Source organism: Antennarius striatus, chromosome 12 (genome assembly GCF_040054535.1).
Source record: "Antennarius striatus isolate MH-2024 chromosome 12, ASM4005453v1, whole genome shotgun sequence".
NCBI classification, from domain to species: Eukaryota; Metazoa; Chordata; class Actinopteri; order Lophiiformes; family Antennariidae; genus Antennarius; species Antennarius striatus.
In genome coordinates this window covers 18,921,126-18,948,912 of record NC_090787.1, presented here as the reverse complement: position 1 = coordinate 18,948,912, position 27,787 = coordinate 18,921,126, and the positions used below count along the sequence as shown (strand labels likewise).

The window sequence follows — 27,787 nt, the reverse complement described above, 5'->3', positions numbered from 1 at the left end:
CTTCATCTCACATTGAAGATCTTATTGAAGTGTATCACCCACCCAGGGCCCTTCGATCTGAGGATGCAGGATTTCTGGTGACCTGTCGGGTTTATAAGTGTAGAACAGGAGGCAGAAGCTTTAGCTATCTGGCCTCTTTACTCTGGATCGATCTCCCAACCTCGGTCCGAGGGGCAGACACGCTCAGCTTATTTAAGAGTAGACTAAAAACCCTCCTTTTTAATAGAGCCTACAATTAGAAATAACACTCACCTCACTAGATATGCTGCTATAGGCTTAGGCTGCTGAGGGTATTTTTTTCACCGTCTCTCCCGTTAAAGGGAGATACTCTGAAGCTTCTGTCACTTCTCCTTCGCTTTCTTTGTACTCCTATGCTCTTAGAATTTAATACTAGTCCTAGAATTTATTACTACTACTGTCAAATCACACTGTCTGCACGATACTGCCACTGTCTTTGTGCCTCTGTTCCACAGGTGGAGAACGCGTATGGAAGAAAGGATACTCAAAGGCCTGGAAATTCCACCCCCAATTCAGCGACAGCGCACTACGGACATGAAACTCAAACTGGTCTATCTGCAACTCTCTCACTCTCTCTCCGTCTCTTTTACTTCACCTATCTCTTTCCTCAATGTATTTCTATTTCCCAACCAACAGTTCAAGGCGGATGACCGCCCTCATTAGCCTGGGTCCTGCCTGGAGTTTCTTCCTCAATAAGGGAATTTTTCCCCGCCACCGTCGCTTATGCTTGCTCTGGAGGCATTGTTGGCTTTTCTATCTGCTTTGAAATGTCTTCAGATATATAAATAAAAATTGATTGATAGTACCATATAAAAAATAAACAAACTTAATTTAAATGACTTTATTAATAAAGACGTCATAGCTTTAAGTAAACAGAAAAAAAAAGTAAAATTATATATATTTTATCAAAAGGTTGATGGCTGGTAGTATATCTTCTTCTTTTCCTTTCGGCTTTTCCCTTCAGGGGTCGCCACAGCGAATCAATGGCTGGTAGTATATATACTGTATATATATATTGTGTGTGTGTGTATATATATATATATATATATATATATATATAGGGCGGCACGGTGGCGCTAACCACGCTAACAGTGGTTAGCGCTGTCGCCTCACAACACGGCGGGTCCAGGTTCGAGTCCCGCTCTGTGTGGAGTTCGCATGCTCTCCCCATGTCCGCGTGGGTTGTCTCCGGCTTCCTTCCACCTTCAAAAAAGCATGCGCGTCAGGTTGATTGGCTGGTCCCAAATTGCCCGTAGGAGTGAGTGTGTGTGTGCGTGTTTGTATGTCTTTGTATGCGGCTTCGCGGTGCACTGGCGTTGTGCCCAGACTGTCCCCCGCCTCACGCCCTATGCCAGCTGGGATAGGCTCCAGCTACCCGTGACCCGCTACGGTGGATACAGCGGCGGTACGTGAAAATGATTGAATGAATATATATATATATATATATATATATATATATATATATATATATATATATATATATATATATATATATATATCTTCCATCTTCCACCGCTTATCCGTAGTCGGGTCGCGGGGGCAGCAGCTTCAACAGGGAGCCCCAAACTTCCCTTTCCCCGGCCACATCCACCAGCTCTGACTGGGGGATCCCAAGGCGTTCTCAGGCCAGTGTTGAGATATAATCCCTCCACCTGGTCCTGGGTCTGCCCTGAGGTCTCCTCCCAGCTGGACGTGCCAGAAACACCTCCCTAGGGAGGCGTCCCAGAGGCATCCGCACCAGATGCCCAAACCACCTCAACTGACTCCTTTCCACACGAAGGAGCAGCGGCTCTACTCTGAGCCCCTCGCGAACAGCAGTGTTTCTCACCTTATCTCTAAGGGAGACACCAGCTATCCGCCAGAGAAAGCCCATTTCAGCCGCTTATATCCGCGATCTCGTTCTTTCGGTCATGACCCATCGCTCATGACCATAGGTGAGGGTAGGAACAAAGATTGAACGGTAGATGGAGAGCTTTGCCTCTCGGCTTAGCTCCCTCTTTGTGACAATAGTGCGGAAAAGCGACTGCAATACGTGTGCAATAATTATTTAAACAAAAGTGGGCAAATGCATAAATTTGGGCGCTCCGAGACAAAAATTACATCAATATTTAGTAGAGCCTGTTTCTGCAGAAATAACAGCGTCTAAATGCTTTCTATAGCTTCCAATGAGGGTCTAAATTTTAGTTCGGTTGGTTTGATGGTTGCCAGCATGACCACCCCGCTTTAAATCACACCAAAATTTTTGACAATATTCAGGTAAGATGGCTATTCCAGAACATTGTACTTGTTCCTTTGCATGAATGCCTCAGTAGAATTTGAACAGCGTTTAAGGTCACTGTCCTGTTGGTGTGCTGTCCATCCCCGGTGTAACTTCAGCTTTGACTCTGATTCTTAAACACTGCAAGAATCTGCTGATACAAACTGGAATCCATGCAACCTTCAACTTTAGAAGTACACTTTATTAATCCCCGCAGGGAAATTACATAGTTACTCAGGTATATTTTTACATGTTCTTTGTGTTAGTTTAATGGCAATCAGTGTATACACAGGCCCCGTGAAACACAGCACACAGGGGGCCCTGTAAGCATGCAGTTAGCAGTTAGTACACACATCAAACATCACACATAGGGAGGCAGAGTGACGGGCAGCGGCTTCAGGAACGCGCCCCAATTGAGCAGCTTGTAGGGGGGACGGTACCTCGGCAGTGGCTGGGAGGTGAGCTGACACCTCCCACCGTCAGCTCACACTCCCTCTGAGGATGTCCTGGCGGGAGCGGGATTCGATCCGCCGATGGTTGGGGCGATCTGTCTACAGGACATCTGCTCTACCGCTGAGCCACTGCCGCCCCAGGGATTTAAAAGGATTGCCAGTAACTGCAATTGACACACAAACCCACAGCATGATGGAACCACCACTGAATTTTACTGTGGGCAGAAAGTGTTTGTTTTTGGAATGCTGTTTTCTACATCCTTCATGCGTCATGTCCAAATAACTCAATTTTAGTTCAGTCAGTCAAAGCTTCTTCCGCATCGCTCTTCCATAGAGCATCTCTTTGTGCAAAGTGTGCTGAATAGTTGCACAGTGACACCATCTGCAGCAAGATGATGTCGTAGGCCTTTGGAGATGGTCCATGGGATGACTGACTGTTCTCACCATCCGTTGCCTCCGCTTATCTGACATTTTTCTTGGTTTGCCACTCCAGGCCCTAACTAGAACTATGCCTGTGGTCTTCCATTTCCCCACTACATTCCTTGCAGTGGAAACTGACAGCTGAAATCTTTAGGATACCTTTTTGCATCCGTCCCCTAAACCATGATGTTGAACAACTTTTGTTTTCAGGTCATTTAACAGTTGTTTTGAGGCTCCCCTGTTGCCACTCTCCATAGAAAATGCAAAGAGGACAACAACTTACAATTGGCCACCGTAAATACCCTTTCTCGTGATTGGCTTAATCTTTGTATGTAGGTCAAGGGTCAATGAGCTTACTAAACAAAATTTTGTGTTCCAATAATCAGTGCTAAAGTTATTCAAATCAATAAAAGAACAAGTGTGCCCAAATGCATGCACCTGCCTACTTTTGTTTAAATAATTATTGCACATTTTCTGTAAATCCTATAAACTTCATTTCACTTCTCAAACATCACTGTTTGTCTTCTATTTGATATATTAAAGGGGCCCTATTATGAAAATCACTTTTTCAGGTCTCTACATATACATAGTGGTCCTCCCTAACCCGATCAACTCCTAGAATCTGGTAAACAAACACTCACTACATCAATAGATATTTTGAGTTTTAGGAAATCATGGCTCTGAATGACTCGAATCGATCATATAGCGTTAGAATAGCCATTCTTGACGTCAGACTAGACACCCTGTGCTATTGGACAGAATATTGGACGATATGGGTTGGTCGACATGCCCAAGGGCATGGCCATCCCCAAGCCGGAGTTCTTTGCGTCGGACGTAAGGCAGAAGTCTGTTGAAATGGTGTGCATGAGAGGGAGACATGATAGTTGCTCAGTTGTTGATTGTACAAATCAACACCAGCGTTTATTTTTCAACCCATCCAAGTAAGAACAGAAGAGAGCGTGGTTGCATTTCACTTTTAATGGCAATGTGCCGGCTACATCACTTGCACGTTTGTTTGTGTGTAGAACCACTTCACTCCAGCCTGTTATAGCAATGAGGGTCAGTACAGACAGGGCTTTGCCTGAGACTGATCCTCATTCAAGGATCACTCCCAACCATACGGGACCAAGGAACTGCACCCTGGTTACAGGTAAGTCTCACCACATTTATCTTTTTTGCAGTTGTCTGTTAGCATGAGTGATCTAGTTCTATTTGGCTAATTAGGTAGTACTGCTTTGTTTCGCGTTTGCGTGCGAGCTCCAACACGTCTGTGTGCTGGACCTACAGTATCTAGCTACAATGCACATAAGTTGGGCTCACACTTTATCTTTTTTCATGTTGTCTGTTAGCATTAATGAAGTCATGTTATGCTAGGCTATGTAGGGAGGTCTCCTTTGTTTCGAGTTTGCGTGTTGCATGTGTGAGCGCACGCTCCAACACGTGTGTGCGTGCTGGACCTATAGTATAGAGCTAAAACGGACATAAGTTGGTCTCATATTTTCTTTCCTATTATCTGTCAGCATAAAGTCAATTTATGCTAGGCTAAGTAGGGAGTTGTGCTTTGTTTCATATTTTGAGCGCACGCGCATGTGTTAAGAGTCGATTGTTTGTTCGGCGTCATAGCGACAACGCACATAGGTCAGAACATTGGTGTCCTGACATTAGTGTCCCTCTTCCTTGTGCATCCATTCAGCCTACAGCTTCAAAGGACGTGCCATGCCAAACTGACCCAGTGGACACTCATACTGTTGGTACAAAGCTGTCCTTCAGGACTCTTCATTCCAACTATAGAAGTAAAGGTATGTACAAGTCATATTCCACACAATATGTTTTAATAAAATTGGTTAGACTAATTTTCTAAATATTGTTGTCTATAGGTGTGAGTGCACATGTGTTGATAGTAGATCAGTAAAAAATAATAGTGTTGTGTATTAGAATATTCCAGCAAGTCGGTAAGTAAAGTGAAGAGTTTAGTATAAAAAATTTTGAGACAGATTCATGTATGTCATATATTGTTTTGGCTCCTCATTTTGTTACGTTTGGTGTACCCCTCTACAAGATCCACTTTCCGAAGGCTTTTGAAGGGACAATGCAGAGTCAAACCTCACAAGAAAGAGCCAACATTCTGTTAGTGTTGCAATATTTTAATATTTCAAACATGTTTTGGAATTCTGTTGGTAATTGCTCACAACAAAGCACAGTAAAAAGTAATCATACAAATAAATAAATTAGTAGCAAGTACCAGAATGTATTTTGAACACAATTTTTTCTAAACAAAGAAATGAATCAAACAATATCAATAACAGTAAAGATATATCTTTGTGTTTTGTAGCTGACATGTTGGACCTCATATTTGACAAAGTCTTGGTGGACCCCATGCCATACACAAATGAGATTTTGGCCATTCCTGTCCCAGAGAATCTGTCTTCCCAGTATGAGCGTCCAGACAAGGAGGAGGTCATTGCCAGCTACATGACCAGGTTCAACCGAGACTCAGTCTAAATCCAGCTTTGTGGCCTTCGTTTTCAGGAAACTCGGCGTATGTGCAGGACCACACAGGCTGGAATGACGACCTGGATTCTGCGTCCTAAGTAGCCCCAGCACCAGCCAACAAAGGTGCGATATGCCAGATGTCTGCACCATCTACAGAAAAAGGACACAAATTTATTGATTTCACAATGTTTTCAACCCTGATTATTACAACTGTTGTTGATTTCCTGATAGGATTTCCCTGTGTTCTCATTATTGTTATTGGATGTATTGTTTTATGTAAATAAATGCTTGCATATGTCAACAGAAATGGATTGTGAATACCAAAAAATGTTCAACATGTCTTTTAATAAGACAAAAATCAAGGTGTCGCAAATACAATATATTAGACTTTGTTGAACCTATATTTGTAATTTGTTACTGCATTAATGAAGGCATGCCTGATGAAGCAAAATAAGACATAACTAGTTTTTATTCTGTGACATTTTTCAAAGAATGACATGTATTCGTCAGACGTGAAGGGCCATACTCACTCAGCCCTCAGTATGTGACGGCAATTTGTAGGGTGTACAAGTTTAGGTACACAGGCTGGAACCCAGGATGTTGAGTCATGCATGGAACCTCATCAACCAGACGGCTCCTAACCTACAGTGGAAAAACATGGTAAAGGTCATTTGAATTTATAATTGTAAAAGTAGCCAAATAGAGATATAACTTTGTGGTTTAGCTGTGAGCTTGCTACTTGTGGTATCTCCAAACGGTTTTCTGCTTCTGTTGGCATCCGTTCAGTGTCCACAGGAACACCTGTACAATAAACAGAAGGTGAAGACATCTCAAAATAGAGTAGATAAAGGCATCACTGCAATATGGCTACATCAATTCACCATTAACCTGGTGTGATGGTGGCAAGTGTTGGCTCCGTGTGTCTTGTCACAGAGGACTGCCTCATATATTTTGCAGCTTAGTAACGGGTTAAATCAATGTGATATAAAAATGAAGTAACTTAGCCGTGAGCAGAAGCTAGCATTAGACACATGGTAATAACTATCAGAACCACCAACAGACTTTACTGTCACTTATAGAAGTACAGGAACATTTTAGCAGTCAACACGTCCTTATACAGTATATACAAAATACATAATAAGACAGATATGACATTATTACTGTGCGATAAGAGGCGAGAAGAAAAAAAGTAGCTACCGGACGATGCTTCGGTCCTGTGATGACGTAGGTTACAAAACAAAACAAAACAAAACACAGAACCAACTAAGTAATGTTCACACGTACTAACCATTCAGAAACGTCCTGCTGCAGCTGCACAGTCGGTGTTTCTTCAGGAGCCTCGCTTCTGGGTCCGACTCAGGGTCATAAATGTACGGCGACACGATGGGGCTTCCGAACGCCATAACGATAACAAATGTAATGCCGGTCAGTGTCCCGTTAGCCTAATGCTCTCCTTCAGAGGGGCGTGGCCCAGATGACCAGCGGGGCTCATTAACATACTGCAGCCGGAGGCCTGAAACGAAGCGTTTTGTGAGTAGCTCAGATGAGCGATTTTGATCACAGATCACTTTAGGTCAAAATATTTGGAATACAGTTATACAAGTGATTCACGTGATGTAAACATGTTTCGCGATTCGTACATGCTTGTCATGTGATGCAAACACGTACCATGATTGGTGCATCTTGTTATGTGACGCAAACGTCAGAATGGCGAACACCATTACGCACACGATTTACGCATGACGCGTGCGCATACTCTTACTTTGAAGAACTCCTATGAAGAGTGGCACAAGTGACACAAACTACATTTAGTAATGTTAGAAGTCTATGGCAACCTTTTTTGAGTTCAAAATCAAATTCAATGAGCATTTTTTGGGGTTTTTATGTACAATAAAATACAATTTGTTCCACTTTTGAATTTGACTGTGTGTCTATTTGGGCCCAAAAAAACTCCTTTGAAGAGTGGCACAAATGACACAAACTATAAAATTATGTTAGAAGCCTATTTCAACCTTTTTAGAGTTCAAAATGAATTTGATCAGCATGTTTGTGGTTTTTATGTGCAATTACATAACATTTTTCCATTTCCGAATTTGACTGTGTGTGTGTATTTTGCCCCAATATGTCAATATAGTAAGTTATATGGAAATAAAAACTCTCTTCATATAGCTGAAGTTGTGCTGAAGATAAACATACCAAGCATGGGTATGTTAAACCATTTAGAGTGGTAATAGAGACAAATATCAAAAGTACCAAAAAACGGCCAAAATAGGTCAGGGCTATAAGGGTTAAGTTAAAAATACATAATATAGGACCTTTAACTGAAATTGTTGATCTGAATAACCAGTGATTTATAAAGTAAAATGTGGAAAATTATCAGGGGTGTCCAAACTTTTTAAGTTTCATCGAGGACAAAGGAGAGAGCAAGAAGCAAGGACTAAGTGTTTCCCATGAGCTGTAGTGACGCATGCTATTGGTTAACAGGATCCATGTGTGCACTGAGCTGCGACCGGATCTTGTTCTTTCCAACTAGTTGGTGGATGGATACAACATCAGCTGAGACAAGATCTCGTTCTTGTTGGTGGAGTAGACGTAGCTCGTGTGTTGTCCTGACTTTTGCATCTCTTTTCTTACTTTATACTTATATATAATTCATTATACACAGGTAAAGTCTACATGTCTATTGGTTGAAAAAATGTTTAATTCATAATATAGGGAGTTCGGGGCTTTTTCACAAGACTGGAGGGGACTAAAATGATTTCAGTTATTCTAATTGGGGGAAATTTGCTTAACTTACAACCTCAGCCATGGAACGGTTTAAGCTTGTATCTCAATGTTATACTGTATTATTAATCGAGGTACTACTGTATTGTTAAGCGAGGTACTATATTTTCACCGGATTGGTGACCGGAGAGAACCTTGCCTCAGGCCCCAAGTCTGCTGGGATAGGTTCCCACACCCGTACGACCCACAACAGTGTAAAAAGCGATTGATGGATAGTAGTACCTCATTGTTAACTGAGGTTCTAATGTATTATTGTCTGAGGTTCTACTGTATTATTATGAGAGATACTACTGTATTATGAGATACTACTGTATTATGAAAGGTTCTACTGTATTATTATCTGAGGTTTTCCTGTATTAATACCTGAGGTCCTACTGTACTATTATCTAAGGTCCTACTGTATTAATATCTGGGGTCCAACTGTATTAATATCTGGGGTCCAACTGTATTAATATCTGAGGTACTACTGTACTCTGTGAATCCAGGCAGACGCCTGCTAACATGCTGTACTGCATGTCAATCTTCATGTACTGTTGGTGCACTAGAGTGATTTGGTCACTTTTTCCCACACATTTGATTGTCTTGCCATCTTGACTTCCAGAGTTAAAACACAAAAGCTCATCTGATACTGGAAAAACACAAACAGGAGGGGAAAACCTGAGCAGACACCACTGGATTCCTGCCATTCTCACTCTGTTCATGTGTGTGTGTGTGTGTGTGTGTGTGTGTGTGTGTGTGTGTGTGTGTGTGTGTGTGTGTGTGTGTGTGTGTGTGTGTGTGTGTGTGTGTGTTTACGCTTCCTACTTTTGTACGTGGTGTGGGATATTGCAGCTCCCTGCAGACCGGATTAATGTGCTAATACAGAGTAAAATCCTTCCATTATGAATGGCCTGGAGATCTGGGAACAAGACCAGGGAGAGGTCACAACCTCTACAAACACACACCTTCATAGTCATAGAGCAAACAACTACACACAGAAACACACAGCCGCTGTATTTATAAAAGGCATGCACTGGATAGCTCAGTGAGAGGCAACTTAGAAGAACTGATCAGTAGCAACAACGTATTACAAAGACATATGTGATCAAAATGATGTCATGACTTTGTGATCAATATCATCATCAATATAAGCATCATAAAATGTCCAAAGCTACGGATAGATATCATGAACAACCCCCCCCCCCCCCACACACACACACACACTATCTGTGCCCATTGTAGCTGACAAACATGATGGTGAAGCACACATTAAAATGTCTCTGGGGACCACAAATGCAAACTTGGGGAATATTCATTTTTAAAATATTTTTTACAGCACATTAAAGACAAAATATGTATTTTTGACTTTTCAGAATTATGTACATCTAGGCCTCAACCTACAAACTCAATTAGTTCCGAGAGGTTGTTCACAAGCTGTATGGTTAGGAAGTCGTTATTTATTAAATTTCAATCTATAATCACCATTTGAGGTCATTAAATGTCATTACTAGTATAAATAGGAAAGTTCTATTTCTTAAGACTAACCAGAAACAATTACAGGACATAAAAACAACACATAAATGTAGCCGCATAAGGGCACAAGCCAGTGTCTTATTGTGCTGGTCCCAAGCCCGAATAACTACAGAGGGTTGTGTCAGGAAGGGCATCTGACGTAAAACTTTTGCCAAATCAAAGATGCAAGTCAAATCTATGTCTTCTATACCGGATTGGACGAGGCCCGGGTTAACAATGACCGCCATCGGTGCTGTTCACCTACAGGGTGCCAGTGGAAATTGGACTACTGTTGGTCGAAGGAGCGGAGGAAAGTGTTTGTAGGAAGAAAGAGAAGAGGAGCGAAAAAGAGTATAGGACTAAGAGTAGGGACGTTGAATGTTGGAACGATGACAGGAAAAGTTAGAGAGTTGGTTGACATGATGCAGAGGAGGAAGATAGACATACTGTGTGTCCAGGAGACCAGGTGGAAAGATATCAAGGCTAGAAGTTTAGGAGCAGGGTTCAAGTTGTTCTATCATGGTGTAGGTAGGAAGAGAAATGGAGTAGGAATTATCTTGAAGGAGAAGTTTGTTGGAAATGTCCTGGAGGTAAAAAAGAGTGATGAGTCTGAAGCTAGAAATCAAAGGTGTGATGTTCAATGTTGTTAGTGGGTAAGCTCCAAAGGTAGGATGTGAGCTGGAGGAGAAGGAGAAATTCTGGTTGGACTTTGATGCAGTGATGCAGAGCATACCTAAAGGTGAGAGAGTTGTCATTGGTGCAGACTTCAATGGACATGTTGCTGCGGACTTCAATGAATAGGTAATAAGGAGGTGATTGGCAGGATTGGTATCCACAAGAGGAATGCAGAAGATTAAAGATTAAGATTAAAGATTAAATCCACTTTATTCATCCACACAATGGGGAAATTATGTTTTCCACTCCAGTTTTTTTTTGTACATGCATATACTGTATATATTATATATATGTGTTAGTCAGAGTACACACAAACATCGTATACAGGCCCCTGAACACAAGACACACTATGGGCCTGTAGGCATGCAGTTAATGACAATCAGTACAAGAGAGGTGGAGGGACGGGTCGCGACCTCGGAGTGGCCCCAATGAGCAGCTTGTGGGGGGGGACGGCGCCTTGCTCAAGGGCGCCTCGGCAGTGGCTGGGAGGAGAGCTGACACCTCCCACTGTCAGCTCACACTCCAAAGATGTCTGGCTGGAGCGGGAATCGAACCGCCGATGGCTGGGCGCTGTCTGGTCCCAAGACGTCCGCTCTACTGCTGAGCCACTGCCGCCCCACCAAGGACAGATGGTGACTGACTTTGCAAAAAGGATGGAAATGGCTATAGTGAATACTTTCTTCCAGAAGAGGCAGGAACATAGGGTGACCTATAATAGTGGAGGCAGGAGCACACAGGTAGACTAAATCTTGTGTAAACTGTGTAATCTGAGGGAGATCAGTGACTGCAAAGTAGTCACAGGCGAGAGTGTAACCAAACAGCATAGGATGGTGGTGTGCAAGATGACTCTCGTGGTGATGAAGAGGGCAAAGGCAGAGCAGAGGATGAAATGGTGGAAGCTGAAAAAGGAAGCGTGTTGCAGGATTTTTAGGAAGGAGTTAAGACAGGCTCTGGGTGGTTAGGAGGAGCTTCCAGATGACTGGACAACTACAGCTAGTTGTATTTGGTGTGTCATATGGAAAAACAGTAGATAAGGGGACTTGGTGGTGGAATGAAGTGGTGCAGGAGTGTAAACAGAGAAAGAGGTTACCTAAGAAGAAGTGGGACACTGAGAGGACTGTGGAGAGTAGACAGGAGCACAGGGAGATGCAGTGGAAGGTGAAATTGGAGGTCGCAACGGCCAAACAAGGGTTATTTGATGACTTGTATACAAGGTTGGACAGTAAGGAGGGAGAGACTGATCTTTACAGGCTGGCAAGACAGAGAGACAGAGATGGGAAGGACGTGCAGCAGGTTAGGGTGTTTAAGGATAGGGATGGAAGTGTATTGACAGGTGCCAGTAGTGTGATGGGAAGATGGAAAGAGTACTTTGAAGAGTTGATGAACAAGGAAAATGAGAGACAACAGAGACTAGAAGAGGTGGCTGTTGTGGACCAGGAAGTAGCAAAGATTAGTCAGGGTGAAGTGAAGAGGCCATTGAAGAGGATGCAGAGTTGAAAGGCAGTCGGTCCTGATGATATACCTGTGGAGGTATGGAAGTGTCTAGGAGAGGAGGCAGTAGAGTTTCTGACTAGGTTGTTCAACAGGATCTTAGATAGTGAGAAGATGCCTAAGGAATGGAGGAGAAGTGTGCCGGTGCCCATTTTTAAGAACAAGGGAGATGTTCAGAGTTGTCGCAACTACAGAGGAATGAAGCTGATGAGCCATACAATGAAGTTATGACAAAGAGTAGTTGAAGCTAGACTAAGGGCAGAAGTGAGCATTTGTGAACAGCAGTATGGTTTCATGCCAAAAAAGAGTACTACAGATGCAGTATTTGCTTTGAGGATGTTGATCGAGAAGTACAGAGAAGGCCAGAGGGAGCGACATTGTGTTTTTGTAGATCTGGAGAAAGCTTATGACAGGGTGCCCAGAGAGGAACTGTGGTATTGCATGAGGAAGTCTGGAGTGGCAGAGAAGCATGTTAGAGCGTGCAGGACATGTATGAGTACTGTAAGACAGTGGTGAAGTGTGCTGTAGGTGTGACAGAGGAGTTCAAGGTGGAGGTTGGACTGCATCAAGGATCAGCTCTGAGCCCCTTCTTGTTCGCTATGATGATGGAAAGGCTGAGAGACGAGGTTAGACAGGAATCTCCATGGACTATGATGTTTGCAGTTGACATCGTGATCTGTAGTGAGAGCATGGCACAGGTGGAGGGAGAAGCTAGAGAGGTGGAGGTTTGTCCTGGAAAGGAGAGGAATGAAGGTTAGTCACAGTAAGACAGTACATGTGTGTGAATGAGAGGGACCCAAGTGGAAGAGTGAGGTTACAGGGAGAAGATATCAAGAAGGTGGAGGATTTTAAGTACTTAGGGTCAACAGTCCAGAGCAATGGCGAGTGTGGAAAAGAGGTGAAGAAGCGTGTACAGGCAGGATGGAATGGGTGGATAAATTGTCAGGTGTGATGTGTGATAAAGAGTTTCAGCTAAAATGAAAGGAAAGGTGTGGAAAGGAAAGGAAAGGAAAACTGTGGTGAGACCAGCAATGTTGTTTGGTCTAGAGACAGTGTCACTGAGGAAAAGACAGGAGACAAAGCTGGAGGTAGCACTGATGAAGATGCTGGGGTTCTCTTCGAGAATGACCACGATGGATAGGATCAGGACTGAGAACATCAGAGGGATAGCACATGTTAGAGGTCAGAGAGGCCAGATTGAGATGGTTTGGACATGTCCAGAGGAGAGATTGTGAATATATTGGTAGAGGGATGCTGAGTTTTGAACTGCCAGGCAAGAGGCCTAGAGGAAGACCACAGAGGTTAATGGATGTAGTGAAAGAGGACGTGAAGGTAGTTGGTGTAAGAGAAAGAATGCAGAAGACAGGTTTAGATGGAGGCAATTGATTCTCTGTGGCGACCCCTGAAGGGAAAAGCCAAAAGAAGACGAAGAAAAAACCCCAATACATAATAAATAAAATGTTCAGGTCGTTTCAGGTTAAGTACTTCTTAATTATATGTTGGTTTTTAAAAAATCCACAGATAAACAAAATTCAAGTCTACTTCAACAGCTGTTTGTTGATCGGTGCTGTAGCATACTGCTCATCTTTAGAGTGAAGGAAGAGGAGGAGGAGGGAGTTATTGTTGTTCAGAGTCAGAGTCAGAGAGATGGTCAACACTACATTCACTAACCTTTGCTTTATCATCCATAATAAACCTTAAAGTATCCAAGATATGAATCCTGACAAAGCCTGAAGCCTGAGATGCTAACAGAAACAATAACAAACAACAAGAGGGGGATAAGAGTATTGGAGCTGTGTGAAAGCAGCATTACGGCACCTGCAGAGGTTGTGTCAAAAAGGGGAACTAGAGGACAAGAGTCGGATATGGTGAAGCACATTTGTTGGTATCTATGAATGTTCGTAAGTTTGGGAATAAAGATTAGCCTTGTCTTGCAAATGTTTCACCCCTGACTAAATCTCACACAAACACACCATATTTCTCAGGCAGATTTTGTCCTGGACCTCTGTGTATGTTTCATTCCCTGTTAGCAAGTATTGGTGATGCGGTTGGTTTACTTACTGCTGGTTGAGGACAACGGACTGTAATCAGACCTGCAGAGAATGACAGAAAAGAGGGAAAGAGCAACAGACATAATGAGCACACAGGCCGAGAGAAGGAGAAGAAGAAGCAGAGAGAGACAGGAGTTTTGATTACAGGACAAGGCAATATGAACATGATTTACAGGATGATTCACTCCTATTTCAAATAAAGTCCTGACATGTAGCTACATTATAGGAGAGATGGAGCTGAAAAGGTCACCACAAACCTGTAACAGTGGGTTCTATCTGCAGGGACACCAACCCCAGAACTGTCTTCATGCCTCTATGCTGCTCAAGGATGCTTTCAGGTACTTGTATTTGATTGGTTTAACAAGCCACTTGCAGTTCATTCCAGTATATTTTAGAGGGAAATTATAACTTTCATTACTGTTTGATAGCAATGCTTCGTACCAAATCTGCAAATTTATAATATGATGCATCATGATAACATAAACTGTCACACAGCCTGAATAGCCCTAACTCAACCAAAAGACACCCTCCAGATGTCATCTTGAGACTTGTCAGCCACTCTTCAGTCACAGCACACACTCATTTGAGGTCAACTAGCAAGGTCAGGTCCATGGTCTCTGCTGCTGTCATTGTAACCGGCAGGAATCAAAGTCGACTACGGTATATTCTGGCTGTATAATCAATCAATCAAGTTTTATTTATATAGCGCTTAATCATGACAGCAGACATTTCAAAGCGCTTTAACAGACAGAGAAACCCAACTGAACCCTCCAGAGCAAGCATAAGCGACAGTGGCGGGGAAAAACTCCCTCCATGAGGAAGAAACTCCAGGCAGGACCCAGACTCTTTTGGGCGGCCATCCGCCTCGACCGGTTGGGTGGAAAAGAAATCAAAGGAAGACAAGAACAGCATCAGAGAGAGACAGAGAGAGAGTGACAGATAGGCCAGATAGAGGCAGTATCAATATGGTTAAGGTTGCTAAAGTCAAGGCACAATTACAGCTGTGTGGATGACTGTATGGCGGCACGGAGGAAGAAAGGAAGCAGGACCCCAGCCGATGGATAGTTGAGGGGTGATACTGGTGGGCTCGGAGGTGCAGGTCCACAGAGGAAGGTCCACGGCGGCTGGGCGGATGAGGGGTGGAAAAGTAAGATGACACCAAGGAAGACAGGCAGCAGGACCCCAGTCGATAGATAGGTGGGGGGTGATAATGGTGGATGGGAGGTGCAGGTCCACAGCAGATGGTCCACAGCGGATGGGCGGATGAGGGGTGGAACAGTATGGTGGCGCGGAGGAAAAAGGAAGCCGGACCCCAGCCGATAATTAGGTTAGGGGTGGTACTGGTGGGATGGGAAGAGCAGGTCCATAGCAGATGGGCGGATGAGGGGTGAACCTGAGAAAAACCTGGGAGAACATAGAGCACAGAGACTCCAGGGAAGAAGTTTAGTTAGTACGGTGTGATTGGAGACTTGAAGAGTGAGGTCAGAGAGGAGGAGGAGTAACAGATGGTTGGAGAGAAGAGAGAGGAGAGAGGAACTCAGTGAGTCTGGATGTTGAGTCTCCAGCAGTGTAGGTCTATATGAATATAAACGTAGTAACCTAAGTTGCCATTAATTGTAAAATTTATGAAAAAGAAAAGTTTTAAGTCTAGTCTTAAATAGTGAGAGGGTGTCTGCCCCCCAAACTGAGGTAGGGAGGTGGTTCCACAACACTGAAGTCGTAAGTCGTAAGTCAAACAAAATGTCCATAGATAAACTAATTAAATAATTTTATTCAGGTTCAGCTATGAAAAAACAAACCCTAAATTATTATAAAAACAACAACATTTTTTCAGCCAATAGACCTGTGTATAATTAATTATATAGAAGTTATGTAAACAATGATAACAGCTGATGTTGTATCCATCCGCCAACTAGTGGTTGTGTTCCAAAGCACGACTCTTGCAGTTTGTTCATATCTCAAACAAAAATAGGGACAGAGAGGTGGCTCCTATCTAAAATAACTGGTATGTTGAGCAGCTTTTATCTCAATATGTAGTATTAAATGGTAGCATTCATCACCCTAGTGACTCCTTGCGTGGAACATCCCCTCTCTAAGGGTGCATTCCCTGTCAAGCCAGCCATGGCATTCTCGTAGACGTAATTTTCTCACCAAATGTAATGATGCTTTATGGAGTGGATTACTTTTACAAGGGGGGGTTTAATCATTGGATGAAGGCATTGCAGCAGCTTCTCTACAAATGGTGTTTTCAGACTCCTTACTTCTCAGACCAAACATTCAAATATGAGCAAACCATACTTCAGTCTGTAAACATAAGTTAAGCTACAGAGAAGATTTTCTTAAATTGCTGTGTTTTTCAAATTTGCTAAGCCATCCTTTGAGAACAAGACTGGTCACAAACACTTAAAGCACTCATAGACTCTCATTCACTCAGAGAGACGTCTCATCTGAAGCAGCGGTAGAGATACGTTTCCATACATCGAACCATTTGTAAGAGGACATTTTAGCCCTCATTTTCACCAGCTGAGATGATTAGTTCCACTGCTGCCCTATGACTCCGCCTCTCAACCAGTGAGGACTTCCAAGAATGCCCTACTTGTGTTCTGTATACTGAACCACCCTGTGCTGGTGAGCTCAGCTCTGATGCTATTCACTAGAGCATCAAGAGTTGGTGGTTTTCAGGGACGCCTGAGGCTGCCTTCATTATTACTGTTTACAAATTGATAATTTTTGTTAACATAAACATTAATATGACATCTTCTTTGTGTCAACCTGATGAATTTAATAATGCACCGTTTGAGCTCTGATTCATGAATGCCGTTGGGATGAAAACGAGTGTTTCCTGCTGAAATCAACTACAACATGATAAAATGTGACACAGAGCTGCAGAGTTTGAGATTACCCCCTCAGTGCTTTTGTCACTGAACTCCACTTTATGTTAACTCGTATGACTCCATGTTGATATGTCATTTAAAAGGTTGGAAAGAATTCTGCTGTGGATACAGGAGCCAAAAAAGGAAAGGCAGCGGATGTGGAGGATGTGACTGCACTGGCCGTCAGCTGAAGTCCATGTCTTTCCTTTCACATCAGTACATTTCACTGCTGCTTCTCATGAAACTGACACTTTCATGGCCCCACAGCGACTGACAAGAAGGGCATAATCTTACCATCTTACTAACCTTCAGTGAACGAGCGAAGAGAACTCTGATATTGTTTTGGGTTCTGTCAGCAGACTTTAATGCTGTCCTGCCTGACATTAGATTATATAATATCTGTGTACTTTATCCTTGTCTGTGTGCTTTCAGTGCTGCTCATCTGCCTATTATCATTGACACCCTGAACACCAACCTGTCCACACACAACTGCTGCAACCTTCACTCTGTTCATACACATTTACTGTAGAAGAATGAGTGTAAAAGGGCACAAGGCACAATTAACACATGCTTACAATCATGGTTTGACAAATTAGAAAACTATCAAGTGGAAAAAACGCAATGAAATCAATTATTTAGAAAGGAAATCTGGATATCAGGAGAGTTTTAAAAAGGCTACCAGCAGTGATAAATCCTTTCTTCAGATCTCAGTGGTAATACAGACAAAAAAAACCTTCTAAAACCTCAGCTGTGATGTCTGGGTCAAGGGGTTGATGCTCCTGCAGGGTCTGCAACTAAAACACACACAAACACAAGGCTTCATAACAACAACACAAGAGTGGTGACCTACCACAGCAGGAAGGAGGACTCTTCTCTTTCTGAGGGAGAAACAGAGTGTCTGTTGACCAACACATTCTCAGGAAGGCTTCTGTAAACTGGATGGCTGCTTGTGCATCAATAACTAAGCTGGTTTATTCTCATAGACCACAATTTCAAGGTTTGTTTTGTTCCATGAGAGCCAGGTGGTCTATAACAGGTGGCCTATACATAACAGAAGAACAAGTTGCCAAGAAATACAGGTAAACCTCGGCTTACGTCATTCTTTTTTTTAAAGGTTGTTCTTGATTATATCAAGTTACTCCACTTCACATACTGTATGTCTGCCACAAATTATGGAATCATAAAATCACTAGTACTTAACAAAGGGGGCGGCAGTAGCTCAGTCCACTAAGTCAGACTGGGAACCGGAAGTCGCTGGTTCAAGACCCGCGTGGGCTAAGACATTTGGAGTAGAAGCTGGCATTGGGAGGTCTCAGTTCACCTCCTGAGCACTGCTGAGGTGCTCTTGAGCACGACACAGCTCCCCTACAAGCTGCTCATTGAGGGCACACCAAGAAGTCGCTGCCTAATGCTCTGCCTCCCACTGTGTATACAAAATTGCATGCTGGCCCCTGGTGTGTGTGTGTGTTTGTTTCCAGGGCCTGTACACACATATGTACGAATGTTCACATATACAGTGGTATCTCTACTTACGAAATTAATTGGTTCTGGGAGAAATTTCTTAGGTAGAAAATTTTGTAAGTAGTGACGTGTTTTCCATGCAAATGCCCTTATCCGTTCCAAGCCCCCCAAAATTCAAACATAAATGTTTTATTAAGCATAAAAATGCATCAAAACATGTAACAAATACATGTTACAATTAGATTATTGCACAATAAATGAGAGTTGTACATAATGTAAAAAACAAAGAATAAAGAATAAAAATGATGGTCATTTACCTTTTCACTGCTATCTTCATTTTTTGCCCTCTTTGGTTCATGCGCTACTTGCCTCATCATGCCGAACAACTGAGTGAATTCCAGTCATCCTTTTGAACTTCTCGAATCACCCACGCAATGCCTTAAACTCCCGGTGTTCTTTCGCCGACTTTGGAAGGAGTTATAGCTTTTATGGCTTCATTTTGTTTTAATAACGTGGCGATTGTAGATGCATTACAGCCATATTCTTTGGCAAGATCAACCAAGCGCATCCCTTTTTCATGCTTTTCTATTATCTTTTGCTTTGTTTGTATGGACAAAAAAATCTTTCTTCTTCTTTTCCTCTTTTCTTCATCACTTTCTTGAGTTCATAGTAAGTACTCTAAAAGTTAATATACTTTCGTATTACTATCAGAACACGTCATGGGTCGAGGGCCAAATGATGAGGATGCTGCAGAGACACCTATCTAGCTACACCTAGAGGTCCCTCTTAGCCAATGGGATGCCAGGAAGATGGTAGGTAACAGCCAATGGCAGAGCAGCTATAAGAATGTTGCGATCAGGAAACTTTGGAACTACGATTAGCAGCCCATACTGTATTTTTACCTTTTGTATCCTGGAATTTCTTTCGTAACAAGGGGCAATATTTTCCTGTTGACGCATTTCGTAACTTGAAAATTTTGTATGAAGAGACATTCGTAAGTAGAGGTACCACTGTATATACGTACACCAGAACAGTGAACGATAACTTCCCCCAAGCAAGGTGACATTCCATGTTCCAAGAGCCAGTCAATTTATCCAGGTACTGGGTTGTTGGTAAGGGCTGTCTAATCTCTACATGAATGAATCTGGAGCTTGGCTCACATCGTCAGCAGTAAATCAAACCGGATGATGTCCTGTTAGGTTCATCAAACCTGGACCTTCAGTGTTCACTGGGGCTGTTTGGAGCTGAGACATGAGTGGGATGAGGATCAGCACCTCCAAATCAGAGGCCATGGATCTCAAAGAAAGTCTGGCCTCCCTGGGTAAGTGGTGAGTCTTTGCCCCAAGTGGAGTAGTTTAAATATCTTGGGGTCTTGTTCACGAGGGGAGGACGAAACGTGAGATTGACAGATGGATTGCTGCAGCTTCTGCAGTGAAGCGGTCGCTGTAAAGGTCTGTTGTGAAGAAAGAGCTGAGAGGACGCTCTTGATTTACTGGTCAAACCCGCTCCCACCTATGGTCACCAGCTTTAGGTCATGACCGAAAAGACAAAAGAGACAGTACTCCAGGAGGATCGCCACACACTTCAGCGACAGCAGAGACACCAGGAACCTGTGGCGGGGGATTCAGTCCATTACGGACTACAAGCCCCTTCCGCAGTCCTGTGACAGGTCCACCACTCTACTGAATCAGCTGAATGAATTCTTTGCGCGCTTTGAGGCAGACAACGGCATCCCGGCACAGAAAGCTCCACCCCTCCTGGCGACCAGGTGTTGACGCTTTCTCCAGACAGCATGAGGCAAGTCCTCAGAAGGACCAACGCACGGAAAGCCCCAGGACCTGACAACATTCCTGGTCATGTCCTGAGAGACTGTGCTGATGAGCTCACAGATGTCTTCACAGACATCTTCAACATCTCCCTGAGCCAGGCTGTTGTCCCTACCTGTCTCAAAGCCACCACCATCATCCCAGTCTCAAAGAAGTCGCCCCAATCCGGCTTCAACGACTACCGCCCAGTTGCACTGACTCCCATCCTCATGAAGTGCTTCAAGCGGCTAGTCATGCAGCACATCAAGTCCGCCCTCCCTTCAACCCTGGACCCTTTTCGGTTTGCTTATCGGTCCAACCGCTCGACTGATGATGCCACACAGTCATCCCCCAGCAGCTCATCTATAAACTGGACCAGCTTGGACTCAACACCTCCATATGCAACTGGCTGCTGGACTTTATTGACAATAAAGCTGACTTTGACTTTTGAAAATCCCAGATACAAGTGGCTGAAATGAGTTTTCTCCAGAGTGGCGGTGCACACCGGGTGAGGATCTCAGTCACCAGGGGGGAAGCTTGGAGTAGAGCTGTTATTCCTCCACATCGAGCGGAGCCAGCTGAGGTGGCTCGGGTATCTGTTTCAGGTGCTTCCTGGCATGTCCTCCAGGAACGAGACCTCGAGGAAGACCCAGGACACCCTGGAGGGACTATATCTCTCGGCTGGCCTGGGAATGTGCCAGGCTCCGCCCAGAAGACCTGGAAGAGGTGTCTGGGGAGAGGGAACTATGGAATCCTTGCTGAGATTGTTGCCCCCCCCGACCCGGGTCCCAGATAAGTGGTTGAACATGAATGGATGGAAGATTACTGGTAAACCGTTAAAGTACATATCATACTACTGTGCAATAAATAAGAACAAAAATATTATGAGCCTGTAGCAACCCCTGTGACCCACAATGCTGAAGAAGCAGCATAGACGAATTCATTCAACTACCGTCGTGTCTGTTGTGGATGTAAGCCCAGGTTTATTTGTACTCTTCAATATTCAAGGAAAAAACTAAACTAAACTACAACAGGTGTGGAACTCTGTACAAGCCTAATAAGGCTTCGTTCCCACATTGCACCGTTTTTGTACTCGTACTGAACATGTGCTAAACTAATAAACTAAACTAAAATTCCCTTACATCAAGTAATGGTTTGGTTCCATGACTTGGTCTACGACCAACCCTCCCACCAGGTTTCATGAAAATCATGTCATCAGGCAAACAAACAAACAAATGCAAACAAACAGATAGCAGCTGATACAAAACAACCTCATTAGTGGATGGGGAAACATCATGCTGTATTCCTTTAACATGAGTTTCACATTTGAACCTTACAGGAACACAAAGCTCCAGACAGACAGAGAGTCTCACACACTCACACAAACACAGACACACAAACAGACACACACACACACACACACACACACACACACACACACACACACACACACACACACACACACACACACACACAAATATTTATCGCCCGGGATGCCTGCATGTATTTTGTGATGTAGAAATAGAGGGATAAAGGACTTTTCCTCATATGACTTGAACTTGTTTCTATCTAGAACCAAGAACTGGATCGTTGTGGCTCCGGTGGGACACTTCAGTGAAGACTGGAGCTGATCCCAGTCATTCATAACAACAGTTGTCAAACTAGCGCTGTTCCACCAGATCAGTCATGGACATGAAAACCCACACCTGGTCTGTGGGGTCTCACTCACCCTGCGGTTTCCGCTCCTGAATCCACGCAGTCATCCTCGGCGGAGATTTTCTCCATCTCAGAGTTCCTCCTGAAAAGCAATTAACAGCATGGTTTCACAATCCACGAGTGAAACAACGCTTTAAAAAACGAAGGGGGTAGCCCTTCGCAGGGCGCAGAAAGTCCGAACTTCACTCCTCTACCTCCCGACTGGAATGTGATGCGGGCCGACGCGCAATTGACTGCCGTTGATCTGCGTCAGCAGCGTTCAAATGAGGCCTTCATGACAATCGGACATCTAAAAACTAGAAGTGTGGACCATGAACAACGACTGAGTTTGAATTTGATTAATCGATAAAAAAAACCTTCAAACTCATTATTTAACCAAATCCGATGATTCAAAAATGCTTGCGATTCATCAAAATTAATATATTTCTTAAATAACGTCAATATATCATTTTTTAAACAGACTCAAACTGAAGTAATCAAACATTTAGCTGTTGAAAACGTAATTTCAAAACTGTAAACAGAATTCAAATAATGCATGATTATTAAGCAGTATTAAAACGATAAATTTCATTTAAAATTTCTTCTCGTATTTCTATTTTATTCTATTTGACCTTTTTGATTACATTTTGATCAGACTAGGACCGATCCGATCAAGCTGAGGACACGCTCCATGTCCCTGCGTGGATTCTTTTGAAGATCGCTACTTTGTTCCCACTAAAATCTAATACAAGCGAATTAATCGTAGTGAGGATGGACGTTTAATTTGATGTTTATGATAGTTGGTTATAAACTGGTGACTTCTATAAAGTGTCCCGTCTTCTATCCAGAGACAGAATAGCTCCAGCCCCCAGGGCCACAGAAAATTCATTGATTTGATTGAGTTACAAGTACAATTTTACTATTTTCAAATTATTGCGTTTTAATTTCTCAGAAATGGGTACTACTAACATTGGAATGTCAATGATTGCTTGTTGTGCATCTTTTCAAATTTGTGACAATCCAAGTCGGGGCCAGTGCACCACAGAGCCACACAGACAAACATGCATGCACACTCTCACGCCAACGGTACATTTGGGACCGGCCAGTTAACATGTTTTTGGAAGAAGGAGGAAGCCGGAGAACCCAGAGAGAATCCACGCAGACACGGAGAGAATGTTGACATAATAATTTTACTGTCCTTGTCATTTATTTTATTTATTTTTGAGTATTTTATTTTTTCATTTATGATGGGATTGTGACAATTTTATCTTAACATTGTTCTTATTTGGTTTCGTGTTTATCCCGAAGATCACCTTGTGCGCACTTTGTGGGTCCTGTACCTCCTGTGTTTTCATTGGCCCCCAATGAGGGACCCCCCCTTCTGTCCCCCACAATGATGTGCTGCATTGCTGTGGTTGTGTGTGGGAACGCTGCTCCTCTATTTTCCTATTTAAGCTTAAAATTTGAACCGTTTACGCTGTAACCTCAGGGGTATAGCAACATGATAAAATGCTGTTACTAGTAGTTTTGCTTTGCTTCTGGAATTCTTTTGGGGTTCATTCAGTTTATTGTAGAGAGGTAGGATTTTGGAGCTAACTGAGACACAGCTCCGGGTCATGTGACCGAAGTTTGAGGGTAATACTGTATGTGTTATGTTGTCTGTTTAGAAGCAGAGGCGCAGAAAGTAGTCATGGGGAGACAACTGTTGTCCCCCACAGGACATCAAAATAAAGGATAAAAACTAATTTGTGATTCATCTTCTCGGCCTGCCTATCCGCATCTGTTACACTGGTGCCGTGACATTCTGGATCGTCAGATCAGCTTGATGCCCATCGCTGGGGATGCAGCGCTGCCCTGATCTACACCTCCAGTTTAATGTGTGGTAATTTTTATGGAAGACTGTGGTTGGGCATGAGGGCTTGGGATTATTATCGTCATTGAATTGGTTGTTTTACATTTATTTATTTTTACCCTAAAATTCCCTTTTCTACACATATAATATATATACCTATACATTTGAATAAGCTCACTTGAAAACCTCACGGTGTCGTGTTTTAACTCGACCCACTACTGTCCAACCAATCACGGTGCATCTGCCAGAAGGATCACGTGAACAATATGGTGTAAGGCATCAGCCAGCGAGACTTTTTGTTGCACTTACGCCTTTCGTCCAAATGACAACAAAGATATTCGGGACAAAAACACTGGCCAAATTTAAGTTTTTTGCAAACGCTGGGTCTGCGTTGTCATGTGGATGCTGTTTCTATCCGACCTCCAGATGTAGAGATGCTGTGACCCAGTCGACCAGCCATCACAGATCCTTGTCAAGGTTGCTTAGCTCCTCATATTTCCCCATTTTTCTTTCTTCCATGAACTTCAAGGAAAAATGTTCACTTGCTGTCAAGTCCATGACACCCACTGACTAGTGGCGCTGTAACGAGATAATCAATGTTGTAGTTGATCAGTTTAAACTCCACAAATTCTGCATCAACATTGACAATGATGGACAACAATTACCTAACAGATTGTGTGAATGAGGAGGCATGGTGGGGCAGTGGATAGCCCTGTTGCTGCACAGCAAGGCGGTTCCGGGTTCGAGTCCTGCCCTGTGTGGACTGTGCATGTTTTCCCCGTGTCTGCGTGGGTTCTCTTTGAATTCTCTGGCTTCCTCCCACCTCCCAAAAAAATTGCTTCATGTTAATTGGCTGGATTCAAATTGTCTGTAGGTATGAGGGTGTTTGTGTGTTTGCCCTTATGTGGCTCCGTGGTGCAGTGGCGTCGTGCCTGTTGTGTCCCCTGCCTCACACCTCCAGTCGGCTGGGGATAGGCTCCAGCAACCCAGGACCTGTGACAGCGGGTGAAATAGGTGTAGAAAATGACTGAATGATTGTGTGGAATATAAATGAGTGAGAAAAAGACTATTTTCTCCTATTTGGTCTGACATCAGGGAGACGGTGACCTACTGACAGTCTATATAGGAGAGATCTTCCTGGAGTTTGTCAATGTGTTGCTAGTCTTCCAGGCCTGCTGCCTGCAACATGCTCAACATGCTGGAGAAAGAGAAAGAGCTGCTCAGGTATTCAAAGGGGCAAAGACTGTTCTTCTGGTTAGTCAACAAACAAACAAACAAATGAAGTCTTACTGTTTTATCGTGGAATTTCCACAGTCTTCCGCTTGTATTTCCCCACCCATATATTTGAATAAGCTCACTCGAAAAGTGTCACGCTGTCACACACCCAACCAGTCATGGTGCATCTGCCATAAGGAATCACGTGAACAATATGGCGCAAGGCATCAGACAACGAGGCTTTTTGTTGCAGTTACGCCTTTCGTCCACACGACAACGCAGATATCGGGACAAAAAAGTTTTTTGAAAACGCCTGGTCTGTGTTGTTGTGTGGATGTCGTAACCGAAACGGTTTATATATATATATTAGGGCTGTCACTTTAACGTGTGAATTAGATTAATTAATTACGCTGCAAATTAATGCGCTATAAAAATTAACGCAATTAAACGCCAATGGCAAGTCAATGCACAAGCATTTTAAATTTGGCCCATTGAGGGACCCGTAGGCTGCAGTGATGTCACTTCGTACCTGCGCCACTAGTCAAAAGCAGGGTGACTGACGACAGAGATGGACGCGACACAGGAGAGCGAGGCAAGCCCACTCAGACCTTTGGGCGGAAAGTTTATTGATAAGAAGAAGAAACACGGGACTATCAACAAAAACACAGTGATTCTGTGCTGCCAATCCGCGCTGTAGACACCTTCGTCAGTCTGCCCCAGGGCAGCTGTGGCTACACACGTAGCTTACCATCACCAAGTATGAATGAGGAGTGAATGAATAATGGATCTGATGTAAAGTGTCTTTGAGAAAGCATTAGATAGATAGATAGATAGATAGATAGATAGATAGATAGATAGATAGATAGATAGATAGATAGATAGATAGATAGATAGATAGATAGATAGATAGATAGATAGATAGATAGATAGATAGATAGATAGATAGATAGATAGATAGATACTTTATTAATCCCGGAGGAAATTGCATATATCCACTGCGCAGGCATTAAATAACAAATAATACTGGATAAACACCAGGAGAAAAGGAAACATTGACATCACAGGACATACCACATACATACATACATTACACTAACAGACAGACACATGCAGCACTAACAGGACTTATATACTAAACTATAACTAAAATATAAACAGTATAAAATAAAATCTAAACAGTATAAAATTGAATTAAAATATAAAACAGTATAAAAAATAAATAAATTTTATATATATATATATATATATATATATATATATATATATATATATATATATACAACAGTATAAAATTAAATTTAAATTAAATTAAATTAAATCCATATTCAACCCCGTGCTGACCTCGCCACCTCCCCCCCGCTCCTCCTGAGAGAGTCATTGTACCCCCTGATGGCACGGGGCACGAAGGAGGACCTCAGCCTCTCTGTGGAGGCGCTGTGTGACAGCAGTCTGCCGCTGAAGGTGCTTCTCTGCTGGGAGAAGGTGGTGTGTAGGGGGTGCCTGGTGTTGTTCATGATAGCCTTAACTTTAGACATGGTCCTGCTCTCCAGAAGCATATCCACAGAGTCCAGGCTCAGCCCGACCACTGAGCCTGCTCTGCGGATGAGTCTGTTCAGACGGTCCATGTCTCTTTTCCTGGCCCCCCCACCCCAACACACAATGGCGTATGACAGCACACTGGAGACTACGGACTGATAGAACATGAAAAGGAGCTTAGGACAGATGTTGAAGGAGGCCAGCCTCCTTAGGAAGTACGTCCTGCTCTGCCCCTTCTTGTACACACAGTTGGAGTTGAGTGACCAGTCCAGTCTGCTGTCTAGCTGCAGTCCCAGGTACTTATAGTTTTCTACCACCTCCACCTCACTGCCTTTGATGATCACCGGCTGTGGAGAGGGAGGTGCCCGCCAGAAATCCAGAACCATCTCCTTTGTCTTGGAGACGTTGAGCTGGAGCTGGTTCTGTTGGCACCACTCCACGAAGTCAGCCACCAATGCCCTGTACCCCCCCTCATCATCCTCCCGGATACATGCCACTATCGCGGTGTCATCGGAGTACTTCTGTATGTGGCATGTATCCGAGTTGTGCTTGAAGTCTGATGTGTAGAGGGTTAAGAGAATGGGGGATAGAACGGTCCCCTGTGGCGCCCCCGTGCTGCTGGTCACCATAGAAGACAAACAGTCCCCCATACGGACGTACTGGGGTCTGTCCGTTAGGTAGTCCGTAATCCAGCTCACGAGGTAGGGGTCCACAGCCATGGAGGTCAGTTTATTACTGCAGGAGCTGGGGCTGGATGGTGTTGAAGGCACTCGAAAAGTCGAAGAAGAGCACTCTGACGGCACAGCCCCCGGCGTCCAGGTAGGAGAGTGTGCGGTGGAGGAGGTACAAGACAGCATCGTCAACCCCAACCTTGGCCTGATAGGCAAACTGGAGAGGGTCCATAGCACCCTGCACCTGTGGACGCATGAGCTCCAGGACCAGTCGCTCTAGGGTCTTCATTACGTGGGAGGTAAGAGCGACCGGTCGGTGGTCGTTGAGCTCCTTAGGGCGTCCTTTCTTGGGTACAGGGACAATGCAGGAGGTCTTCCACAGTGACGGGACCCTCCCCAGCCGCAGACTGAGGTTGAACAATTGTTGCAGGGGGTCCCCTAGTTCCGAAGCACAGGCTCGGAGGAGTCTTGGGGAGACTTTATCTGGTCCAGCCGCCTTGTAGGGACGGAGCCTCCTCAGCGTTGTCGTCACCAGGTCTGCAGTGAT

At 43.7% G+C, this 27,787-nt stretch overlaps 1 protein-coding gene across 15 annotated transcripts in view; it reads right to left on the bottom strand.

Moving 5' to 3' along the window:
• Positions 1-22,194, bottom strand: part of LOC137604601 (protein FAM124A) — a 49,115-nt gene extending 26,921 nt beyond the window's left edge. For 2 of the 15 annotated variants that reach the window (XM_068328449.1, XM_068328450.1), the window contains exons 1-2: positions 22,001-22,194; positions 14,143-14,174 (exon numbers count right to left, since the gene is read on the bottom strand). In XM_068328449.1, the coding sequence (XP_068184550.1) occupies positions 14,143-14,174; positions 22,001-22,056 (88 nt within the window). In that variant the 5' untranslated portion in view covers positions 22,057-22,194. The other 13 variants (XR_011037653.1, XR_011037646.1, XR_011037654.1 and 10 more) reach the window with 13 other exon arrangements.
• Between the last annotated feature and the right edge of the window lie 5,593 nt (positions 22,195-27,787).